The 24,377-nt window shown below is 45.8% G+C and overlaps 1 protein-coding gene across 1 annotated transcript in view; it reads left to right on the top strand.

Moving 5' to 3' along the window:
- Positions 1–24,377, top strand: part of si:dkey-22o22.2 (neural-cadherin) — a 112,433-nt gene that overhangs the window by 73,906 nt on the left and 14,150 nt on the right. Inside the window, exons 11-19 of the mRNA XM_014200922.2 lie at positions 695–867; positions 5,026–5,193; positions 12,422–12,671; positions 13,562–13,689; positions 13,846–14,032; positions 14,474–14,617; positions 20,529–20,812; positions 22,559–23,188; positions 23,279–24,275. Of these exons, the coding sequence (XP_014056397.2) occupies positions 695–867; positions 5,026–5,193; positions 12,422–12,671; positions 13,562–13,689; positions 13,846–14,032; positions 14,474–14,617; positions 20,529–20,812; positions 22,559–23,188; positions 23,279–24,275 (2,961 nt within the window). The remainder of the gene's footprint in view (positions 1–694; positions 868–5,025; positions 5,194–12,421; positions 12,672–13,561; positions 13,690–13,845; positions 14,033–14,473; positions 14,618–20,528; positions 20,813–22,558; positions 23,189–23,278; positions 24,276–24,377) is intronic.

The following is a 24,377-nucleotide window of genomic DNA, read 5'->3' as shown; positions in this document are numbered from 1 at the left end:
ACCAGGAATTAAAATGTTATTCCATTCTAAAGCACAACAGAGGAAATTAGTTCAACCCGTCCCCCTTAAAATCATGTTTAAGGCCAGGGTACCAGGGATTTGTCCGTTCATGTGAGAGTTCCCTCCCTCACCTTGTTGTGCCAAGAGTAGTTTAAGGTCAAAGGTCAAGTCAAAACTGTGCTTGCTCAGCAATGTCCAACAGCTCAAGGACCCAATGTCCTCTTATCCCAGTCCAATGACACTAGTTTGTAGCTTCTGTGTTGTCTTAACAGTTTTCAAGGTAAAGCAATATTGTGAAAGGTAAGACTTAGCAGCCCCCCTGAAGTCCCAATCAACCATATGCTGATGTATGTATTAAATCACAGTTAATCCTGGAAAGCTTTTAAGACTGATGAAAACGTCGACGCCTCCCTGCTCTCCGGAGTCCGTGTTTGTTTACCATGTGTGCAAATATGTGTGTTGATAAGCCCCATGTCAGAATCCCTTTTATCACATTAGAACAAGAATGTTGGAGTGGCTTATTAACTATTTAACAGGGAGACTGAAATGTTTCTAGGACACGCATTTATTTCTGGTCTCTGTGACTGAAATGCGTGGTTCAGCCGGAAATTGCCACCACTGTTGTTGTTATTGCTCTTGTTGATGTTGTTTGTTGTCTGCGGCGATGTTGATGTGTTAACCCTTCATGTGGCAGACTTCCTGCGCGAGGACACGCCGGTGGGGACTAGCTTCCTGCGAGCAGCGGCCCACGATGATGACCAGGGGAGTAACGCAGCTATCGCCTACTCTCTGTCCCGTCAGCAGCCGGCCTACCTGCACATCAACCCTAGCACAGGCTGGGTGTACGTCAACCACCCCATCTCACAGGTGTGTGTTTGTGTCTTCTCCTACCTTCTCCTCTTCTCTATGCACTGCAGGGGAATCCTCAACCCGCTGGTCCAGTACAGGTGTTTTTACAGCCTCCTGCACTCCCCCGTGTGTGTGTGTGTGTGTGTGTGTGTGTGTGTGTGTGTGTGTGTGTGTGTGTGTGTGTGTGTGTGTGTGTGTGTGTGTGTGTGTGTGTGTGTGTGTGTGTGTGTGTGTGTGTGTGTGTGTATACACTATACACCTATCCTTCCCACTGGCCTGATATCATCCACTGAGACTGCTGCACACTCTCCCTACCTCCCTCTGTGCATGCATATTAAACATGGCAAGGTCTGTAATAACAACAATGCCCAGCTCTATATGTGTGTATTATATGTGTATATATAGCACTATGTATCTTACCCACAGCCTGAGGAAGCATTGTATTCACACATGCATAAATATATTTACGTGTGTCTGTGTGGATGCGTGTGTGTGTTCGTGCACGTTTATTTCCGACGTTTGGCTGTCTCCCTCCAGACAGAGGGGAGTTGACACCGTGCAGTAACATTATATTTGTAGGGTTTGTCGACGCTGAGCTCTCTTTCTATTGTTTTCGCTGTCTTCCTCATCGCTCTCGTGCGCTCTCTTGTTTTCTGGTTTTCCTTCATTCTCTACGTCTTCTGCTTCCTGGTCTCTCTCGCTGTATTCTCTTCATGTATTCTTGTATTTGATGTGGTTAGTCATTACAGTTTGCTAGCTTAACTGTTTGTCAGTATTCACAGCTTATCATACTGTATGTAGGCCTACAACTGTTCATTGTGTGCCATTGTTTAAAAGTGAATATCCTCTGTAAGATTTTACAGTTGAAGTCGGAAATGTACATACACCTTAGCCATTTAAACTCCGTTTTTCACAATTCCTCACATTTAATCTTAGTAAAAATTCTCTGTCTTAGACCAGTTAGGATCACCACTTTATTTTAAGAATGTGAAATGTCAGAATAATAGTAGAGAGAATGATTTATTTCAGCTTTTATTTCTTTCATCACATTCCCAGTGGGTCAGAAGTTTACATACACTTAATTAGTATTTGGTAGCATTGCCTTTTAAATTGTTTAACTTTGGTCAAACATCTCGGGTAGCCTTCCACAAGCTTCCCACAATAAGTTTGATTAATTTTGTCCCATTCCTCCTGACAGAGCTGGTGTAACTGAGTCAGGTTTGTAGACCTCCTTGCTCTCACACGCTTTTTCAGTTCTGCCCACAAACGTTCTATAGGATTGAGGTCAGGGCTTTGTGATGGCCACTCCAATACCTTGACTTTGTTGTCCTTAAGCCATTTTGCCACAACTTTGGAAGTATGCTTGGGGTCATTGTCCATTTGGAAGACCCATTTGCGACCAAGCTTTAACTTCCTGACTGATGTCTTGAGATGTTGCTTCAATATATCCACATCATTTTTCTACCTCATGATGCCATCTATTTTGTGAAATGCACCAGTCCCTCCTGCAGCAAAGCACCCCCACAACATGATGCTGCCACCCCCGTGCTTCACTCCAAACGTAACGATGGTCATTATGGCCAAACTGTTCTATTTTTGTTTCATCAGACCAGAGGACATTTCTCCAAAAAGTACGATCATTGTCCCCATGTGCAGTTGCAAACTGTAGTCTGGCTTTTTATCACGGTTTTGGAGCAGTGAGCTGCCTTTCAGGTTATGTCGATATAGGAATAGTTTTATTGTGGATATAGATATTTTTGTTTCCTCCAGCATCTTCACAATGTCCTTTGCTGTTGTTCTGGGATTGATTTGCACTTTTCGCACCAAAGTACGTTCATCTCTAGGAGACAGAACGCGTCTCCTTCCTGAGCGGTATGACGGCTGCGTGGTCCCATGGTGTTTATACTTGCGTACTATTGTTTGTACAGATGAACGTGGTACCTTCAGGCATTTGGAAAATGCTCCCAAAGATGAACCAGACTTGTGGAGGTCTACAATTTTTTTCCTGCGGTCTTGGCTGATTCCTTTTGATTTTCCCATGATGCCAAGCAAAGAGGCACTGAGTTTGAAGGTAGGCCTTGAAATTCATCCACAGGTACACCTCCAATTGACTCAAATGATGTCAATTAGCCTATCAGAAGCTTCTAAAGCCATGACATAATTTTCTGGAATTTTCCAAGCTGTATAAAGGCACAGTCAACTTCTGACCCACTGGAATTGTGATACAGCGAATTATAAGTAAAATAATTTGTCTGTAAACAATTGTTGGAAAAATGACTTGTGTCATGCACAAAGTAGATGTCCTAACCAATTTGCTAAAAACTATAGCTTGTTAACAAGAAATTTGTGGAGTGGTTGAAAAACGAGTTTTAATGACTCCAACCTAAGTGTATGTAAACTTCCGACTTCAACTGTATGTATGGAATCAATAGTAACTCTGGTGAATTTGGCCATAAGATTGATATCAACTGTGACATATGTCGGGTAGAGCTATGTTGCCATTGTAGGTCTTACGTTGTTAGAATCTCTCTCTCTCTCTCTCTCGCTCTCTCTTTCTTTCTCTCTCTCTCTCTCTCTCTCGCTCTCTCTCTCTCTCTCCCTCCCCCATTCTGCTACAGCTGAGAAGGAGAGGGGGAGAGGGTAAGAAAGAGGGGGGAAGGTGGGAGGCTTGAGGTTAGGTTCTAGGTGACCCGTACCAACTAGTGAAATATTCATGCCTGATTCACATCCGACACCTTTTAGCTCTTAAGTCTGGGCTCCATCTTGAGTTGACACAGATGAGGTTTGACAGGACCGCTGAGGTTTGACTGGACCGCTGAGGTTTGACTGGACCGCTGAGGTTTGACTGGACCGCTGAGGTTTGACAGGACCGCTGAGGTTTGACTGGACCGCTGAGGTTTGACAGGACCGCTGAGGTTTGACAGGACCGCTGAGGTTTGACAGGACCGCTGAGGTTTGACAGGACCGCTGAGGTTTGACTGGACCGCTGAGGTTTGACTGGACCGCTGAGGTTTGACAGGACCGCTGAGGTTTGACAGGACCGCTGAGGTTTGACAGGACCGCTGAGGTTTGACAGGACCGCTGAGGTTTGGGGGGGGTTATCGTGATGGACCTGTTGGTTTCCTTCTTTCTTCCTTACTCCCGTCCTTGTGTCTGATGCCCCCCCCGCACTCTCACTGTTTGAGTGAGTGTGTGTGTCAGAGAACATCGCTCAGCAGAGACCTAGCACACGTCAGGTAGAGTTATCCACCCTGTCAGGACAGAGACAACCACAACCAGTCTCCTTTTCCCTACTCTCTTCATTCCCCACCCTCTTTTGTCCCTATTTCTCCCTGACTCTGTGTGCATGTCTGCATGTTATGTATATATTTATAATGTGCCTAGGTTTGTGCCTGGGTTTGTGCCTGGGTTTGTGCCTGGATTTGTGTGTGTATTTGCATGTGTGCATGTGTGTGTCATAGAAAAGCCACCCTCTTTGTTCTCCAAATCCAACAACCTCCCAAAGTCAAATGAAGATGTGGAGGGAGTGACCCCATCTTCACCCTGTCACACAATGGACTTGTGAAGTCTCCCAGTTAATGTCCCATATAAATAATGTTGAATATTCCTCCACTTTAAATGTCAGCCCTTTCTCTCATCGCGCTCTTCTCCTTAGCAAGGATCTGTTTAACAAAGCTTTCACACTCCCCTCGCAGAGAATCATTTATCTGAAAACCGTCATGTCAGTTGGAATGTCTCCTCTCTCATTGCTCGTTCTCTCTCTCTCCCTCCCTGTCTCTCTCCCTCCCTGTCTCTCTCCCTCTCTCTGTTTCTCGTTCTCTCTCTCCCCCCTCCCTGTCTCTCTCCCTCTCTCTGTTTCTCGTTCTGTCTCTCTCTCTGTATCTCTGGCGTGATGTAAGGATGAACGACATCAGAGCAGTCTTCTGTAGACAGTAGGAAGGTGGTGGTTTAGAGGAGGAGGTCACTGGAAGGTCATGACACGGACTAAGTGGATAAGATTGTAAATATGATGCATCTGATCTGTTACTTAGTGGATTGGAACAAACTGATGTAGACAGAGATAAAGACCTTCCAAGAGGGGGGGGGGGGTCAGCCATGGGTTTTGTTCAGCTCCATATGCTTTCCATGTCTAACCTCCGTATCACCCCTCCTTCCTCTCTTCTATTTGTCGTCAAGACGTCGAGGATCAGCCAGCAGATCGTGGCCACGGACGGTGGCAACAGGAGCAGCTCTGTGGAGCTGACAGTCATCATCACCAACGTGCACAACCAGCCGCCCCAGTGGCAGCAGCTAGAGTACTGGGTCACCGTGCCCGAGAACAGAGTTCGCGACGCCAAGATAGTGGTGAGTGGACCTCATAGTGACCTGTTCCTTAACCAGGAGAGATGGTGTCTACTGACACTATGATATAAGGTCAATCACAACTATACATAGGTTTCTGGTAGTAGTGGTTGTGGTAGAGATGGTTCAATGCTCTACCAACTGCAACTTGGGGGAATGCTCCAAAATGATAGCCTAATCTCTTTCCAACTGACCAAGATAATAAAGACCCCTCAAAAGGAATTCCCCACCACATCAGCAGCTTGCCAATATAGTGGTGACTAGGCTACTATTAGTGCCTCCAGACAGACTGGCATCAACATCTCTAGGACCTTACTCCCTGTCGGAGGGGAAAGTGGTTCTTCTGAGACTATTCCCATCCGTGCGTCCCGCCTATTCATCAGGAAAGAGAGCCTTGAGGAGCGGTAGTAGAAAACGCACTTCACTTTCCCCAACCATCAGCATGTTTAGCAGGGTACTTAGAAACCTTTCTGCCGAGGCGAGTTCACAACCCTGCTACAGTTCACCTGACGAAACTGAAACATCCCACTTTACCCCCGCCGCCTCCCTCCCAGTGCTTCTCCTCTTCCATCTTACCCCCGCCGCCTCCCTCCCAGTGCTTCTCCTCTTCCATCTTACCCCCGCCGCCTCCCTCCCAGTGCTTCTCCTCTTCCATCTTACCCCCCGCCGCCTCCCTCCCAGTGCTTCTCCTCTTCCATCTTACCCCCGCCGCCTCCCTCCCAGTGCTTCTCCTCTTCCATCTTACCCCCGCCGCCTCCCTCCCAGTGCTTCTCCTCTTCCATCTTACCCCCGCCGCCTCCCTCCCAGTGCTTCTCCTCTTCCATCTTACCCCCGCCGCCTCCCTCCCAGTGCTTCTCCTCTTCCATCTTACCCCCGCCGCCTCCCTCCCAGTGCTTCTCCTCTTCCATCTTACCCCTGCTTCCATCCATGCCCGTCTTCATTTTGCACACGATTCAAAAGTATGCTACAAATGTTAAATGTAATGTTAGAAGATTTCCCCTGATAGTGTTTCCTTTAATAGTAGTGAGTCCGTTTTTGAAAAGGAGAGGGCGGAGGACGTATTGACGCTACTTTCGCCAAAATCATGTTCATTCACTCGCTTTGCTTCGCTTGTCGTTTTTGATAACCTGTTTTTAAATATGCTCCCGGGCCCCTTTTTTTGACAACACCGAATTAGAATTTATCCCTCTATGGCAGGAGATGGCAGAAACGCAACGAGCCACCCAGTATCTGTGTCAGTGTCGACACGGGAGACAAAGGGAGCGAGGAGAGGAAAGGAGATAAAATTATACACCCTGTTAAGACTCTACAATGGTCTCTTATTGCCTCGGACCGTGCAACAGAAAGAAACGCTTAATTACTGTATTCATCTCCTGACAGCTCAGCTTGCTTCACTAGGAGAAAGAGAGAGGGAGGGAGAGGGAGAGGGAGAGAGAGAGAGAGAGAGATGCCACTCTAATCCACTAGAGGCTCTTTACATATTTTAACACAGACGTCTCCTTCAAAGTGGTTGTTCCGTGGAATTGGAAAAGAGTAAAGGCTGTGTCACATTCTCTCATTCTCTCTATTTCACAGTTTCTCTCTCTGGAACCTGTTGGTCGATAGCCAGATGACCTTCAGGTCTCCCTCTCAGTCTTTCTCTCCTTATCTCTCTCTCTCTGTCTTTCTCTCTCTCTGTCTTTCTCTCTCTCTCTTTCTCTCTCTGTCTCTCCATGTCTTTCTTGAACCCCTCTCTGGAACCGGTTGGTCGATGGCCAAAACTCTTTTTTTTCCCCACTTCCACCCCCTTCCTCTCCTCTTCGTTGGTTCGTTCCGCCACCGAGGCGGCATTATTGCGGCTATGTAGATTGTTGTTTTAAATTTAGCAGGGCTAATATGATCTGTTAATTACATTGTTGCCGGGGATGAGAGACACGGATGCGGGGAGAAATCTCCATATCAATGAGGCCCTCCTCCCGTGGAGAGCCAGTAGGATGGGTGCTTTTGTCTCATCAGCGCTGTCAACGCACTTTCCTCCTCAGGCCTCTTTTTTGTTGTTGAGGATGTGTGGGGGTTGTTTTTGGGTCCATCTCTTTTTGAAGTGGAGTGATGGAGCATGAGGAGAGTGCCTTGTTGCTTACATACCCTGGGCTTATTCATTGGGGGGTGCAGCCTGTCAAAGATAGATCTGACACAAATCTTTGATGTGCTAAACACACATACATACTAGAAGTCACCCACTGCAATACACAAGGAATATGAAGCAGGTGAAAGGTTGACGACTGAACACGAACGCGACCCTTTCTCTACACCAAAACATGCTCAAGGCCAGCCATTTAGCTTGACAGCAGTGAAGCTAATGCTACGCTAGGCTAGGCTAAGCTAGGCTACGTCTCTGATCCGCTTAGCCCCCCAGACACCATTGATGTGTAATGAGATGATTTCTCATTAGAGCTAAGTCCGTGCCGCCTCAGCTTTAGGCTTTTTGCATTGTGCCATTGAGAGGACATGCTAGGCACCTCTGAACTGAAATGAGAGAAATTGAGTTTCTTGTCAATTGTTGACTTATTGAATTCAGATGGTCTTGAGCACTTTCTTATGAACATGAAACTATGGAAGATGATTCTAGTAAATGTTGGATGCATGTTGACATCTTATGGTCAAGCTTATGAGCCCTTTATAATGTTGTTCATGGATGCATTATGGCCTAGTTGGTACCATTCATGACAACTTTATTAATGGCCACATTGAACCCATAAAGGTCAACTATTACTGTCTCGTCTGTCTCTTGTGCAGTGACTGTGCATGTGCCAAAGAGGCCGGTCCCAATGGGGCTCTGCATGTGGTCTCGTATGTCTTAGCTAAAAGAAGAACACACACACCACTTTCCCTAGAGATCACCGAGCCCTGTATGAAAGGGTAGTGCTTTCCCTAGAGATCACCGAGCCCTGTATGAAAGGGTAGTGCTTTCCCTAGAGATCACCGAGCCCTGTATGAAAGGGTAGTGCTTTCCCTAGAGATCACCGAGCCCTGTATGAAAGGGTAGTGCTTTCCCTAGAGATCACCGAGCCCTGTATGAAAGGGTAGTGCTTTCCCTAGAGATCACCGAGCCCTGTATGAAAGGGTAGTGCTTTCCCTAAGAGATCACCGAGCCCTGTATAAAAGGGTAGTGCTTTCCCTAGAGATCACCGAGCCCTGTATGAAAGGGTAGTGCTTTCCCTAGAGATCACCGAGCCCTGTATGAAAGGGTAGTGCTTTCCCTAGAGATCACCGAGCCCTGTATGAAAGGGTAGTGCTTTCCCTAGAGATCACCGAGCCCTGTATGAAAGGGTAGTGCTTTCCCTAGAGATCACCGAGCCCTGTATGAAAGGGTAGTGCTTTCCCTAGAGATCACCGAGCCCTGTATGAAAGGGTAGTGCTTTCCCTAGAGATCACCGAGCCCTGTATGAAAGGGTAGTGCTCTTCTGCTCTCTGCTTCCTTCTTTTTATCTTTCCTCTCTTCTCTCCTCTGTCTCTCTCCCCCTCTCTCCCCCTCCCTCTTCCAAACTCTTTCAGGAAGCTCCATAAGTTGGTGTAATGGTCCACTATAGTCTCTGTAGTGTGGTGGGCTCAATAGGTTTACTAATGGTGGTTAACGGCAGCCTCTGATTGGATGGACAAATAATATTGCCTTCGATAAAAGCTTTCAAGATAACGGCTGCCAGGAGTTACCATGGTAGTCACTGGCCTTTTAATGGAGAAAACTTTCAACACTTCCAACCGTTAGTGGAGAATCGTTATTAGCCAGAGAACTTGTTCACGTTCTCTTTTTTTCTTCTGCTCTCTCTCTTTTCATTTACAAGCTGTCTTTATCTACACTCTCCCTCTCTCTTTCTCTTTCTCTCCCTCTCACACTCTACAATGTCTCTCTGTACTAATATAACTTGAACAACAAAGCACTTCACAACAATTACATGGAGTTTTTTTCCTCTCTCTCTATCTCTCTCTCGCTCTACTCTAAGTACAGTATTTACTCCCTGGTGTGGAGTAACTGCAGCAACTGACTGTTAAAATCTGTTCTGTGCTTTGGGAGCCTTCACAGTAATTCATCCTTAGAACTCTAAATACAAATTAGGCTTGTTAAACAGTATAATGCATTCATTAGCATCCCTGAGCTGCCTTGTTGTGTTACCGACTGCCTCTATTCATCTACCCTACTATCTCTTTTTTCTCTCTCTCCCTCTCCCTCTTGCCTGCCTCATCCATCTATCTATCTATCTATCTATCTATCTATCTATCTATCTATCTATCTATCTATCTATCTATCTATCTATCTATCTATCTATCTATCTATCTATCTATCTATCTATCTATCTATCTATCTATCTATCTATCTATCTATCTATCTATCTATCTATCTATCTATCTATCTATCTATCTATCTATCTATCTATCTATCTATCTATCTATCTATCTATCTATCTATCTATCTATCTATCTATCTATCTATCTATCTATCTATCTCCCTAATTAAAAATTTAAATATCAAGCCTCTCATTGTGGAATTATCTCAAGGAACGATAATTAGCGAATTTCCAAACGCGGTAATTGCAACCTTGAGGAAGTAATTAAGGGGCCTTGTTCTTTAGCACGCCGGCGAGATAATGGGGTATCATTCCCATCATGCTCCTGTTCCAGGGCTTGCCCCCGTAAACCGGGGAGGGGAGGCCCGGTGCGTAATAAGGTGGAATACAAGAGGTTGGACAAGTTTTTGTATTTTCTCAGCAGATAATCAAAATTAATTATTTAAGCGAAACTCATGCTGGCATGAATATTTCAACACAACAAGGCTTTTGAAGCAAAAAAGTGAATTCTTTTTTTGTGAGAAGCTGAGGTGGGTGGGAAGTTGGGGGTCCACAGGGGCACCTCTGTACATCTAGGGGTCTCGCTAACGCACTAGCTCGCTACTGGAGGGATAGAGAGAGCGCCCTCCTCCACTGAGTCGGAAAGGAAAGTCTGAGAGCTTTTCGCTGTTGCGTTACCTTCAGGTGTTCTCCCTGACTCTTTCTTTCTCTTTGGCTCTAACCAAGCATAGTGAGTCATGGACATATAGTACAACAATTCTACTTTCAATGTTCTCCCTTCCAATGCTTTTCCTCTTATGTTATTGCAATTTCATAATGGGTAACAATGGGTTTTGGTGTTTCTCGACAGATAATGAAATATTATTTTGTTTTTGTTGTGCTGTTAGTTTTCAACCTGACTTCCAGGATTGTTTTGTCAGACAGTGGCTCACAGTGCAGTCTAGCATGTCCAGATAATCACTTGAAAAGTTCAAATCTATCCGGTGCCATTTCGATTTTCCAATTTTCCATTGTTGGTTGGAGTCCAAGAACAGTGCCTGGTTACACCCCAGTCAGACAATGAGAAGATTGAATGCCTTTGTTTGCCAGACATGGAGTCAAAGGTTACCATTCCATTATAGCTCTCTCTGCTGTAGTCTCTCATTCTTATGCTTACGAAATGGACGTTTTGCAAATGTAGACAGCCATGTCAGAATACTGTTCTCTAGTGTAGATATGGTGAATTTTAGGAGTTAATATGTGTGTGTGTGTGTGTGTGTGTGTGTGTGTGTGTGTGTGTGTGTGTGTGTGTGTGTGTGTGTGTGTGTGTGTGTGCGTGTATATGTATGTGTAGGGCCTCAGCTGGATCGAAGCAGAATGAGTGGTGAAGTGAGGTTCATTCGGCCATGGTTAATGTAATCCTTCCCTGTCAAGGTTGTGACTCTGTGGCTGTGTGGCAGGGAAAGGACAACGTGGGCCTTAAAAGCTCTAGTCTGTATACACACACGCACACACCGCACGGCCACACAAACAGTTACATACACAGAGCACACACACATACAGTCACATACACAGCATTGTGGCAGGACAAGTGGCGAAGAGAACATGGGTCTTAAAAGCTCCACGTGTTTCCTGCTTTTATAGGTCAGACCATTTTGCTGTAGGGTACTGCACAGGAACACACCAACACACACATTCACCAACACACACATTCACAGTCAGGCACACACAGTTGATTCTGAATAACACCGCTCTTCAACATTTCTCAGGGTTCACTAGTATCCTTGCCCTTGGTTAAAGAGGTTGCCTTGCCTCTCTCCTCACACATTCATACTCAAGGCAAGCCATTAGAAAAATGCAGTCCGAACACGTCCGTAGATAGTTTGGACCATTATGTTGACATGTTTGGACAAGAGCTAGGACTATGAATTATTGAACACACTTAAACATACTATCATCTATGTAATAAATGCTCCCATTTATGGATTTTGTTTGGCGGAACCCTTGAAGTAACAAAGGGTTTGGTGCCAGACAGCGTGCAGCTGTGACCCATAATGGAGTCCTCAGAACAATTAGAATCCTGCCTGTTGTCCCTGTGATTGTAGGATGACGTCCATGCAACTGCCCCATATGTTTCCTACAGAGAGGGACAGAGAATGTTCTCACACCTAACCTCCATACTGGTATAAACAGGAAGGGGGGGGGGGGACATCAATAAGCGTGACACCATGTCTGTGAAATCCCATTGATGGGCTCCCTCTGTACCCAGGTATGCACAGCAGCGATATACTTCCCCGTATCATTTCCTGTCATGTTGGTTTTCTCTGCCACGGTTCCTGGAAAAGAGAGAGTGGGAGCGTTATGAAAACCCTGCAGCCTTCATTTAGAACCAGATAGTCTGGAGATGATTTTCCAGTGGAAAGTGTCTCTGGAAAGTGTTAATATCAGTTCAATAGGAACTTTGATGGATTAGGCTTGGAAGTGTCTCCAATGTATTCCTGAAGTGGAGTCAGCAGTAGGGAGACGTTTGTGCTGATTTAGATGGGCCCGCTCACTAATAATGCTAATTATGTTTAGGAAGCTTTGGCCAAAGCCAGCTCCTTCTGTTAGTCATTGGTTCTTTTTCAGTAATTCTCCTCCAAGATAAAAATAAATCTATTGGACATTACAGCATGCCCAAGCAGGTTCCTCCTAGTTTTCTGTGTTGTACCTCAGGAACACACACTGGTACTCAAATGAACCTGCACAGACAAAAGAACACACTCACTCTGTTCAGACATTCATATAAACACACACACACATTCACTCTGTTCAGACATTCATATAAACACACACACACACACACACACACACATTCATATACACTTGCATATATATCCACCTCCCTATCCTATCACTAATGATGTCATATCCTGCTTCCTCTCCTCCAGACTATCAAGGCCACCTCACCACTGGGTGACCCTAGAGTGACCTATAACCTTGAGGAGGGGCAGGTCCCAGAGACCAACATGCCTGTCCGCTTCTACATCAAACCCAACAGGGCTGATGGCTCTGCATCCATACTGGTGGCTGAACCTCTGGACTATGAGACCACGCGCTTCTTCACACTAAGGGTCAGAGTGCAGAACGTAGCTGCTGTTCCACTGGCCTCTTTTACTACCGTCTACGTCAATGTTACAGGTAGGAGGCATTTTAAGATTTTAACAGTGTGTATACTGTCGTGAACGCTGGAAACATTTACTCTTGTAAGACTATGAGGCATGCAACTTATGGAAACAACTGTGGTCCTCTGTAGCTCAGTTGGTAGAGCATGGCACTTGCACCGCCAGGGTTGTCGGTTCAATTCCCACGACCACCCATATGTAAAATGTACGTACTCACGACTGTAAGTTTCTTTGGATAAAAGTGTCTGCTAAATGGCATATATTATATGTACAGTACCTTAGCCATACACACCTTTTCATCTTTGGTCATGACAGTGCTGGAAGGAACTGAGTTTTTATGAGGAAAAGAGAGAGAGAGGACAGCAGGCAGGCTTGAACAGTAGGGAACAGTGAAGGGCTTTCCAACACAACATAAATACTTCAAGCTCCAGCTCAGTTAATGAAGGAGGGAGGCTGAGAGGAGGAAGAGATGAGATTGAAAGGTAATGACAGTGAAGATATAGTCCCTCGAAGCCTGTTGGAGGAAGGTGTAATCAGCTAGCGACAGAGAACACTAGCAGCTAAAATTACTGCTTGTTTAGCGATGACTCATACCACATGCGCCAGTGAAGGAGGCCGGAACACAAATATCTAGCTCTAATAGCGTAAAGAAAAGAGGGTACTCTTGTCTGACTTTGTCAATAATTGTCTTTTTGGAGCGTTTAGGGAAATCAAATGTTCCTCATCTTATGGATACCTAGAGAGTAGTCTTAAAACCTGGAGAGTCAGTGACCTAAGAGTTGGGTTTTTCTACTTAGCATTAGCATTGTTGAGGGCAAAGCAATAGGTGTGGTAGGACCTCTGTTAGCATGCTCTTAATAGAAGGCCTGTATCACCTGACCTCTGGCCTGTCTCTCCTATCTCCAGATGTAAACGACAACGTTCCCTTCTTCCTGTCCTCCACCTACGAGGCTACTGTTCCAGAGGGGGCACAGATCGGAACATCGGTGGCCCAGGTTTCTGCTACGGACCTCGACTCAGGCCTCCATGGAATGGTGAGGAAGGACCCCTGCGGACTCTATTGCGAATGACTACATTTCCCATAATCACTTGATTTTCTTATGATTTAAATGAGAATAATTCAACAGATACACAATATTGTAGGTCATTTTGTCCTGATATTGCATTAACGTTTCGATCTTTGTCTACAGATAAACTATGTAATCTTGAAGGATGAGAGTGGAGACTCTCAGTACTTCAGTATTAACTCCTACACTGGGGTCATACACACCCGGGCCTCGTTTGACCGTGAGCAAAAAGGTTCCTACCTCATAGAGGTCCAGTCTCAGGACAGCTCCGAGTCAGCCAGGCCTGGACAGCAGGGCCAGCCCAACACTGGTGGGTATCTCACATACATACACTACTATGCATACACACACGTTTGCAGTCCACACACGGGCACACCTGTCCAGACAGGGAATCTCCTGAGAATCATACTCTCTCATAATAGGTAGCAACACACTGTTTGTTCAAGCCATCAAGGTCCCTCTAGAGTTCATACGGCAATGACTAGCTAATGCAGATTATTCTCCCTTTTGCCCCTGTTGGTATTACACTGCTGTGTTGTGTGAGGTTAGATGGTTAATGCTTCTGTTTCTCTTGCCAGGTGTAAACCTAGAGTAATGTACTCTCTTTTTATTCATGTCTTTGGTCCACATAGACCAAGCCAATGTAATTTGATGTCAGAGTACTATACATTAGTGTTGCTGTCTAGGTCCATGCTTCAATCTGGATTGGTTGTTAGTCCTGAGTAAAGATCCCTCTCATTGGTTCACACAGACACGGCCTACGTACGGATCCTTGTGACGGACGTCAACGACAACGCTCCGGCTTTCGCCCAATCGGTGTATGAGGTGAGCGTGGAGGAAGACAAGGAGGTGGGCTTCGTCCTCATCACCGTGACTGCTAATGATGAAGATGAAGGTGAGGCACATTGGGCTTGGTCTCAGGGTGGGGAGGGGTCAATCAGTCAACCTGGGTTTAGACTTTTTTGTTGTTGAAAAAAATTGCGCTCACAATGATAAGTTAATAAGTAAAGCTACTGGTGCTAGTTTCCCGGGACGTAGTTATAACATTATTTGGACAGCACTGTTTATCATTCTAGTATTTACTTCCATGGAAGATTATCTTTCATCTTTACAAAGGCCTTGGCAGATACAAGTCTGAAGACACCCGAACATAACAATTGAGAATTGAATGTAAGCACAATGTCAGTCCACTGAGTCCAGTAGTCATAATGTCTTTGTTGAAGTGCCTGATACTCATAAAGGACTTGGGCTCTAGTGGTACAGTGTGTGTTTATCCTGGTGTAGCTTCTCCTACTTGTCTGTTCAACTCTGTCTCTCGACTGTAATGGAATCACTCACTCTCCCCCTGTCACTTCCCTCTGTGCTTATGAATTCCTGTCAATATCAAGTAGATTTTTCTGTTGCTGCTTTGACAGGCTCCACAGAGATTAAGAAAAGTATAGGAGGTATATTTATGTAAAGAATGCTCTGTCTTTCTCTCTCCGTCTCTGACTCCCACTCTGTCACTCTATTCCTCTCATTTTCTGTCAGAGCTTGTTAGCAAATCTCTGTGGTGAATGTGGGAAGTATGGATGCGGCCCCCCGAGGTAGTCATTTGATGTTTGTCTCTTTGTTTTTGTTTGTCCCTCGTCTCTCCTCCTCTGAAAATTAATAAATAAGAAAAACAGTGTGCTGTCTTAATGACAACGGTAAATCCTTTGTGGGAGTAGATGTCGATCATTGTTTTGGTGGAAATGTCACCTTCCATGATGCCAACACAGGTGTTGAAATGACATCTGATTTAATGGGCTGCTACATTACATTTAAAGAGTTAGCAAATGACTAAGACGAGAAGTGGGGCCACCATTTTGAATTTAGGGTTTGTTTTTGTTTTTCCTTTCCAATGTTCAGTTGAATTAGCAACTGTCTTGGCTCTGCTTTTCATCCCTCTTCAGACACCCCTAGCTAGATCCCTTGGCGGATTTGTAAAAGCATACAGCCCAAAAAGACACTGAAGCAGAATTAAGAAGTGCTAAGATAGCAAACTAACCGCAAACAACAACTATAATTCCCTCCCAAATGCTCCGGCTTATCCCGCCACCGCTCTGTAGACTTTACCCCAATTCGCCGTCTCAACAATGTGTCCATCTGGTAATTAGGGAAAACGTCTCTCAACGGAGAGACAGGAGTGAGTGGAATAAACTGCCGTGGAGGCCATTTTGTCTCCCCCTGGCCCCCCATGCAGGTGTCCAAGCAGGGAGATGATCTGTATTAGCAGGGAGATTAGCTGTAAAACATGACACGATCCCTGGCTAAGCGCTAGCCTTGCTGAGCAGGCAGGTCTTGAGGGGAGGTTTGAGCTCAGCCAATCCTGGCTATGCTTGTGGTGGTGTAAGTAGGGTTGATGTCTGCCTGTGTTGTCTAGTCTCTCGTCTCGTGGTATCTCATCTGAGATCCTCTCGTCTCATTTCTCATATTTCAGATCTGCTAATTTTGTGTCTCTCCTTTCCCTCCCTCTCTTTCAGCTCTCCTGGCTCATCTCTGGTCTTTCCTCTGCTTTCTCTTTCTCTCTCTCTCTCTCTCTCTCTCTCTCTCTCTCTCTCTCGCTCTCTACCTCTACCTCTACCTCTACCTCATTATTCTGTCTATCCTTTTCCTCCCCTCTGTTTTCTTTACTTGTGCTACTGTCCCATTTTCCGGTCATAGTGTTGAGTGAGTCACTTCAGTGTCCCATGTTGGTGCTGGAGGTGACAGTGTTCCTATAGATCAGGGGTTGACTGTCACACTCCACAGCCCTGTGATACATACACACACAGATTAGTGAAACAGTTCAGGTTAAATCACCTCAGTGTTCATTGACCAGTGAAGCTTGCCTGCCCTGATGTCCATCCACCCTCTCATCACATCATCACACCCTCACACAACAACACACACACACTGTCCGTTGGTCCAGGTGTGCATGTGTGCGTGCTCCTATAATAGGATTAGTGACCTCCAGTTTATATATGGTCCCCTGCTCTCAGAGTCTCTCACCACCTGTCAACATCCACAAACCATGGAGCATTACAATGATGACACACACACACAAAATATCAATACAACAATACACCTTTATCGTGCTAGCGGTGTGACAAGGCAATTCACATCTCATAACTCTCCCATTACAATCTTCAGCTGAGGTACTTCCATTGGTTTCTCTGCGACCTCTCTTTACCAGCCACCACTGTTCCACCATACGGTGGATGCTGCTCCTCAACAGAGATAGTCAAGTAGTCAAACACATGGAGAGATCTGTTTCATATGAGAATATCCTTACTGTTGAGTCTGATGCCCATATACACCCTCCTAATTCTAATCCCCTGTGTATTTCATTTCAAAGCACGTCAAGGGCTTTTTTCCATGAAAATCCCAATATTTTCCCATTACACTCCCAGTGGAAGTTGGGGAATTGAATAATTAGGGAACAGATCCGTGGGGAATAGAGGGGCCCCTGTTAAACGCTCCCCCCAAAGCTGATTAGTTTCAGCATCTTTTGTTGCAGACAGACATCCTTTTAGGATCGGGTTTCTATCCCCAAGTGGAAAATGTGCCGAATGAATAACTTTTGGATGGGCTTTAACAAGATCAAGTTTTTTTTGCTGAGTTTGACATTGGAGTTGAGTTGAGCTGAAGGTTTGTCAGTAAACAGATATAGGTTGTCTAGCTTAATGGTAAGCAGATTAGGGTAGTGGATGGGGTCCAATACATGGTGTGGGGGGGATATGCTAGTGACCTTAATCAGAATTTTGGGGCCTTCAGTGGAGCTCCTGCTTTGCTTAGGAGGAAACCACTTAACCCTTGAGCCCCTCTCCACCCCCCTGATGTGCACAGTTGGCCCCCTCACCAGTCTTACTTAAGGGAGGGGGGGGTAACCATATGGCCAGACCGATCATTAGGGAGGCGGCCGGAGGCAAAAGTACAGGAGCTACTCCCCGCCACCCAACACACACTCACACACTTACTCGCTCACTCAACACACACACACACACCCTCTTGGCGAGTGTCACGGCAGATCGTGCTCAGAAGGTTTGACGGACAGCGCACTTAAGCCTCCTCCACACACACACACACTCTCCCGATAGGAGCATGACATGTCGTAATGAAGTCCCGACATGTCTCACACAGATGGTGTTTGTCTCCTAAAATCTCCTCCGTGCTGGTAAACAGGGCCCGAGCCAGACGCAGGCAGGCAGGGAGTGTGGGTATGTGTGTGTCTGTGAGAGAGAGAAAGAGAGAAAGAGAGAAAGAGAGAAAGAGAGAAAGAGAAACAGTGTGTGTTTGTGTTTATGCGCATATGTCTGAGCGTGGGGGTGGGAAGCTGGTGCAGGAACTAGTACAATATGAAATTGAGATTGTTTATGGAATGGAATGTGTCATGTTTAATGTAAGTCATCCAGCCTTGTGCACATCTGCGTTCTTGACAGTCCTTTTCATACATCTCTACTCATCAGACTCACTACTGTAGAACCCCAACCACGTCCTTATTCAGCTCTTACATAGCTTTATAAGGACTAGTATGAAGGTCCCACTGTGGAGCTCCACAATGGAGCACCCAGCACTCTAACATGACAGACACCAGCAGTCAGGATTCAGACTCCTTTGATCCCGTCCCATTATTCCCATTTCCCAGACCAGGAACGCCATCCCAACCTAGCCCTCTCCTCTCCGCTTCTGATGGGGTATCTGATTAGGGTTGACAGTGGTAGAGTGGATGAGGTTAGAGAGGAGGAATGAGAGCGTGAAGAGGAGAGGAGACAAGATAACACGGGAGGATAAGAGGGATAAATGAGATAAAAGAAGAGAGGAAATTAGAAAGATGTGTGCATGCATGTGTGAGAGTATTCACAAATATGTGCTGTACCAGTCAAAAGTTTGGACACACCTACTTATTCAAGGATTTTTCTTTATTTTTACTATTTTCTGCATAGTAGAATAATAGTGAAGACATCAAAACTATGATAATAACACATATGGAACTGTATAGTAACCAAAAAAGCGTTAAACAAATATATTTGAGATTTGAGATTCTTCAAAGCAGCCACCCTTTGCCTTGATGACAGCTTTGCACACTCTTGGCATTCTCTCAACCAGCTTCATGAGGTAGTCACCTGGAATGCATTTCAATTAACAGGTGTGCCTTGGTAAAAGTTATTTTGTGGAATTTCTTTCTTTCTTAATGCATTTGAGCCAATCAGTTGTGTTGTGACATGTTATGGCAAGAACAGCTCAAATAAGCAAAGAGAAACAACAGTCCATCATTACTTTAAGACATGAAGGTCAGTCAATCCGGAAAATTTCAAGAACTTTGAAAGTTTCTTCAAGTGCAGTCTCAAAAACCATCAAGCGCCATGATGAAACTGGCTCTCATGAGGACCATCACAGGAAAGGAGGACCCAGAGTTACCTCTGCTGCAGAGGATACATTCATTAGAATAAATGCAGCTCAGATTGCAGCCCAAATAAATACTTCACAGAGTTCAAGTAAGAGACACATCTCAACATCAACTGTTCAGAGGAGACTGCGTGAATCAGGCCTTCATGGTCCAATTGCTGCAAAGAAAAAACTACTAAAGAAGAGGCTTGCTTGGGCCAAGAAACACGAGCATTGGACATTGAACCGGTGGAAATCTGTCCTTTGGTCTGACGCAGAATAGGTGAACGCGTGTGTGGTTCCCACCGTGAAGCATGGAGGAGGAGGGGTGATGATGTGGGGGTGCTTTGCTGGTGACACTGTTTGTGATTTATTTACAATTCAAAGCACTCTTAACCAGCATGGTTACCACAGCATTCTACAGTGATACGCCATCCCATCTGGTTTGCGCTTAGTGGGACTATCATTTGTTTTTCAACAGGGCATTGACCCAACACACCTCCAGGCTGTGTAAGGGCTATTTGACCAAGAAGGAGAGTGATGGAGTGCTACCTCAGATGACCTGGCCTCCACAATCACCTGACCTCAACCCAATTGAGATGGTTTGGGATGAGTTGGACCTCAGAGTGAAGGAAAAACAGCCAACAATTGCTCAGCATATGTGGGAACTCCTTCAAGGAGAAAAAGCATTCCAGGTGAAGCTTGTTGAGAGAATGCCAAGAGTGTGCAAAGCTGTTATCAAGGCAAAGGGTGGCTACTTTGAAGAATCTAAAATCTAAAATATATTTGTTTAACATTTCTTTGGTTACTACATGATTCCATATTTGTTATTTCATAGTTTTGATGTCTTCACTATTATTCTACAATGTAGAAAATTGTAAAAATAAAGAAAAACCCTTGAATGAGTAGGTGTGTCCAAACCTTTGACTGGAACTCTATGTGCATTTGTTGGGTGCACCTGTGTATTTTTAACTGAACACACTGAGGACATGAAGGGCCAGGGAGGGAGGAGACCGGGTGGTGCCTGAGACAAAGATGAGTTGGGGGTGGGTGAGACCAGCCCTCACTGCCTTCTGTATTCTGTCTAATGAGGCCCACTGTGAGAGAAACGGATGTTTTCCTCCAAAATATTTGATGGCACTGATAGCACTGTGTGACTCAGAGATGGTATTGTGGGTTGTTCTTTTGTGTTGAGGGCTGTTGGAATAGTGAGGTAGTTTTTTTGTTTTTGTGCGGCAAGTGTTTGTACGTGTGCAGATTGTCAGCCTGTAGGCTTGTGTGTGAGAGTGAGCACACACATACCACAGTCATACTGTCTGTAACTATGTCCTCCTTTCTCCTCCTCTAACATGGACTACTAGTTCTACCTTGTCTAACCAATAAAAACAACCTTGAAACAGCCATATCTCCTTGTCCAGGTGCCAACGCCAAGCTCCGCTACCAGATCACCTCTGGCAACACCATGGGCACCTTTGACGTGGAGCCAGAGGTGGGCACCATCTTTGTGGCCCAGCATTTAGACTACGAGATGGAGCAACGCTACGAGCTGAGACTGGTGGCCTCCGACGGGAAATGGGAGAACGAGAGCCTAGTGGTGGTCCAGGTGGTGAACCGCAACGACGAGGCGCCCGTCTTCGGCCAGACAGAGTACCACGCCGCTGTCACAGAGGAGCTGACCGAGCTGCCCGTCTTCGTGCTGGAGGTCAGATGTCATACATACTATAGGCCATGGTTCCCCAACTGGCGGCTCATGGGCCGAATTTGGTCCGCAGGTGGTTTTATTTGGTTCCCCAAGTTTTCTGAGCAAAACAATTTTTTTATATTTTATTTTCAACACCAGGAAATCAGCTCCAAGTGATTTACATTTTTTAACTCTGTTCCCAAATATTCCGACACATACTAGAGAGACACCCGTATACAAATGTAAGCAAGGTTTGAAATTACTATGTTTTAGTCAGTTAGTGTATCGGTTTGGGCTTCTTGCGGTCAATTTTTGGTCTAAAAACTATTTGTAATTATGTACCGGCCCCCGATCATCCGCTCAAGAAAAAAATCATCCCGCGACTGAATCTAGTTGATGATCCCTGCTATAGGCCATATGTACTGGTTTACCTCTTATAACAGCCACATAAACAGTACATTACACCATTAGGATGTTTCATTAACTTACAGAGCTACCTGTCTTTAGCTGGAGGTCAGACGCCATTCATACATAGCCCCTTTGTAACAACGACATAAACAGGGTATGACAACTGATATTTGAAAGCCTTTTTTGATAAAGCTAAACTTGCTGTGAGGAAGTTCTGTTTTATACATGCAGTATAAAAAAATTAAGTAGAATGGAAGTAAATGCAGTGACATTGTCCACCCATTGATGGAAATGTGGCTTTGGCTTCACCGCTCAAGTAACATAATATATACAGTAACTCATCACACATGTGGACATTGTGTGAAATCAAATATGCTCCAATGTTATACTCCTATCCTAAAGTGTTGATACCTAATACTACTCAACATGAGCACCCACAGTTTACCCACGATAAATAGTTGTGGAGCCTCCTGCTTTTTCTTAGGCTTTCATTGTATATCCAACCTAGTTTCGTCACACCTATTCCCAGTCATTCCCAGTAAACCTGTATGTGCATGTCGCCAAGGTAAATCAGATTAAAAAGGAGTACGATTCATGAGGGCATGGAAGTAATCCTAGAGAGAGAGGCATGTGTCACAGTATTCAACCCAGGGCTGCTTTCCTGGAGGTGGAATTGATTTGATGTGCACTCGGTTCCCCTCTAATGCACTTAATAGTTTCCTGTGTGTGGCAGGCATCCCTTCCCCGAAGTTCCTTCGCTCTGTATATGAATACAATCCTGCCGAAAGAAAAAAGATTGGAAATCCAATTTGAAATGAGTATTTACCTGGCCTTGGCTGTCGTACGCCGCACCGTGTCTCGATATTGTCTTCTCATTGCATTGTCAGGAAATGGAGAGAAAAAAAATTCAACTTCAAAGGCTTTTGTAAACAAACCCTCCGGTGAGAGGGGAAGAGAGAAATAAAAAAAAAAGTGTATTTCTTCTTTTGCTGGCATCTATTAACTTTTAATTGCATTGTGCATTCTGGTGATAGATGTGGGGGGAAGTGTCTGAGCTTGTCCTTCACATAGAGATAACATGAAGGCAGGTTAATTATCTATAGAGGAAAACAAGGAAAATTGTCTTCTTTTTTGTTGCAAGGCAACGAACTGTATATTGGCTACTGCAATCAATTCTCTTTTCATGTCCTATTTTTGGGGCCAGATGGAATCTGAAGAGGCAGAATATCCGTAAATCAACAGAAATGGTTAAATCAAATTATATATACATATTTTATTTTATTGAAAAGAAAAATTCACAGCAGATTCTATCCGGCCCTACTGTCTAATGCTAGGTTTTTGGGGGTTTCCTGTTTGTAGGTTTCAGCCACCGACCCAGACCAGGAGGCAGACCAGAGCGCCCTGCGCTACTCACTCCACGGCCAGGGAGCCGGCAGCGAGTTCACCATCGATGAGCGTACGGGCCGCATCTACGCCCAACGCCGTCTGGACCGTGAGGAGCGCCCGGCCTGGCGTTTCCTAGTTCTGGCCACCGATGAGGGAGGGGCGGGACTCACTGGCTTTGCTGACGTCCTTTTGGAAGTTCATGACATCAATGACGACGCACCAGTCTTCCCATGCCCGGCGCCGGACGCTTCAGGCTGCTTTGTTGGCCACGTGCCTGAGAACTCTCCCGCCGACACCTCAGTGATGGAGATGAGGGCCACGGATTTAGATGACCCCAAGGCCGGCAAGAACGCCATACTGACCTACCGCATCGTACAAAACGTTCGCAACGAGATCAACCTCAATCTGTTCTCCATCAACCCTTCAACTGGAACCATCAGTACAGTTCTACGGTCTCTGGACCGTGAGGTGGAGGACCGCTATCTGGTTGTGGTTGAGGCCAGGGATGGTGGGGGCTTGTCCGGGACTGGAACCGCTACTATCATGGTGTCTGATGTGAATGACCATCCACCAGTCTTCACCCAGAGGGTCTACAATGCCCAGGTTTGTTCACCTGCTCAAAACACACCTGTTCACCCCAACACTGTTGCACTGTAATATGTTTGATGAGTATTTTGTTATCAATATTAATAGGTGGCGGAGGACCTAGAGGTGAACAGCGAGGTTCTGGCGGTTTCCGCCAGCGATGGCGACCAGGGTGAGAACGCAGTGGTCACTTTCAGCATCGTCGGAGGCGACGAGGACAGGAAGTTCTTTGTGGAGACGGACAAGGCGAACCGGCGTGGTGTGGTGCGGCTGAAGAAGAAGATGGACTTTGAAAAGCCCCACGAGAGAACGTTCAACTTGACTGTGAAGGCGGAAGACGCAGACTTCTTCAGCCTGGCATACTGCCTGGTTCAGGTGGAGGATTCCAATGACCACGCACCCGTCTTCTTCCCACAGTTCTATGAGGCTCCTGCCATGTCTGAGGACGTGTCTGTTGGCACCATTGTGGCTCAAGTCACCGCTGCCGATCTGGACTCAGGACTAAATGGCCGCTTCTCCTACAGCATTGCCAAAGAGTCTGACCCCAACGGGCAGTTCCTGGTGGACCAGTCAGGCTGGGTGGTAGTGGCTGACTCTCTGGACCGGGAAATGGTATCCCAGCACAGACTCATGGTCCTGGCCACCGACACGGGCAGCCCGCCACTCACCGGCACCGCCATCGTCATGGTTACCGTACTGGACGTCAATGACAACGGGCCAGAGTTTGAGGTGCCCTACAAGCCCATTGTGTGGGAAAACATGGCTGCCCCCCAGGCAGTGAGAATAAACGATACATCCCTGCTTCTCCACGCAGCCGACCGCGACTCCTCACCCAATGGTGGACCGTTTTCCATCCGTCTCCTGATGTTAACCTCCGATGCTACCAGCTTCAACCTGACTGACCTGCGTAACGGTAGCGCTGCACTGACTACCATGCGAACCTTTGACCGTGAACGCCAGAAGGAGTACCGTCTTCCCATTCTCATGATTGACAGCGGGTCTCCCCCAATGAGCTCAACCAGCACACTGACGGTTGTCATCGGCGACAGGAATGACCACCCCCACTCTCCGGGCCACACCGACTTCTTCGTGTACAGCTACCATGGTATGTTTCTCCAGTGTTCTGCTGATGTTGTTGTTACGACACTACTTGTCACAGTTGAATGCTTACGGACTCTTGAAGCCCAACATCACTTATTTAGTATTT

This window comes from Salmo salar, chromosome ssa05 (genome assembly GCF_905237065.1).
Source record: "Salmo salar chromosome ssa05, Ssal_v3.1, whole genome shotgun sequence".
Classification (NCBI taxonomy): Eukaryota; Metazoa; Chordata; class Actinopteri; order Salmoniformes; family Salmonidae; genus Salmo; species Salmo salar.
This window is presented reverse-complemented; position numbering and strand designations above follow the sequence as displayed.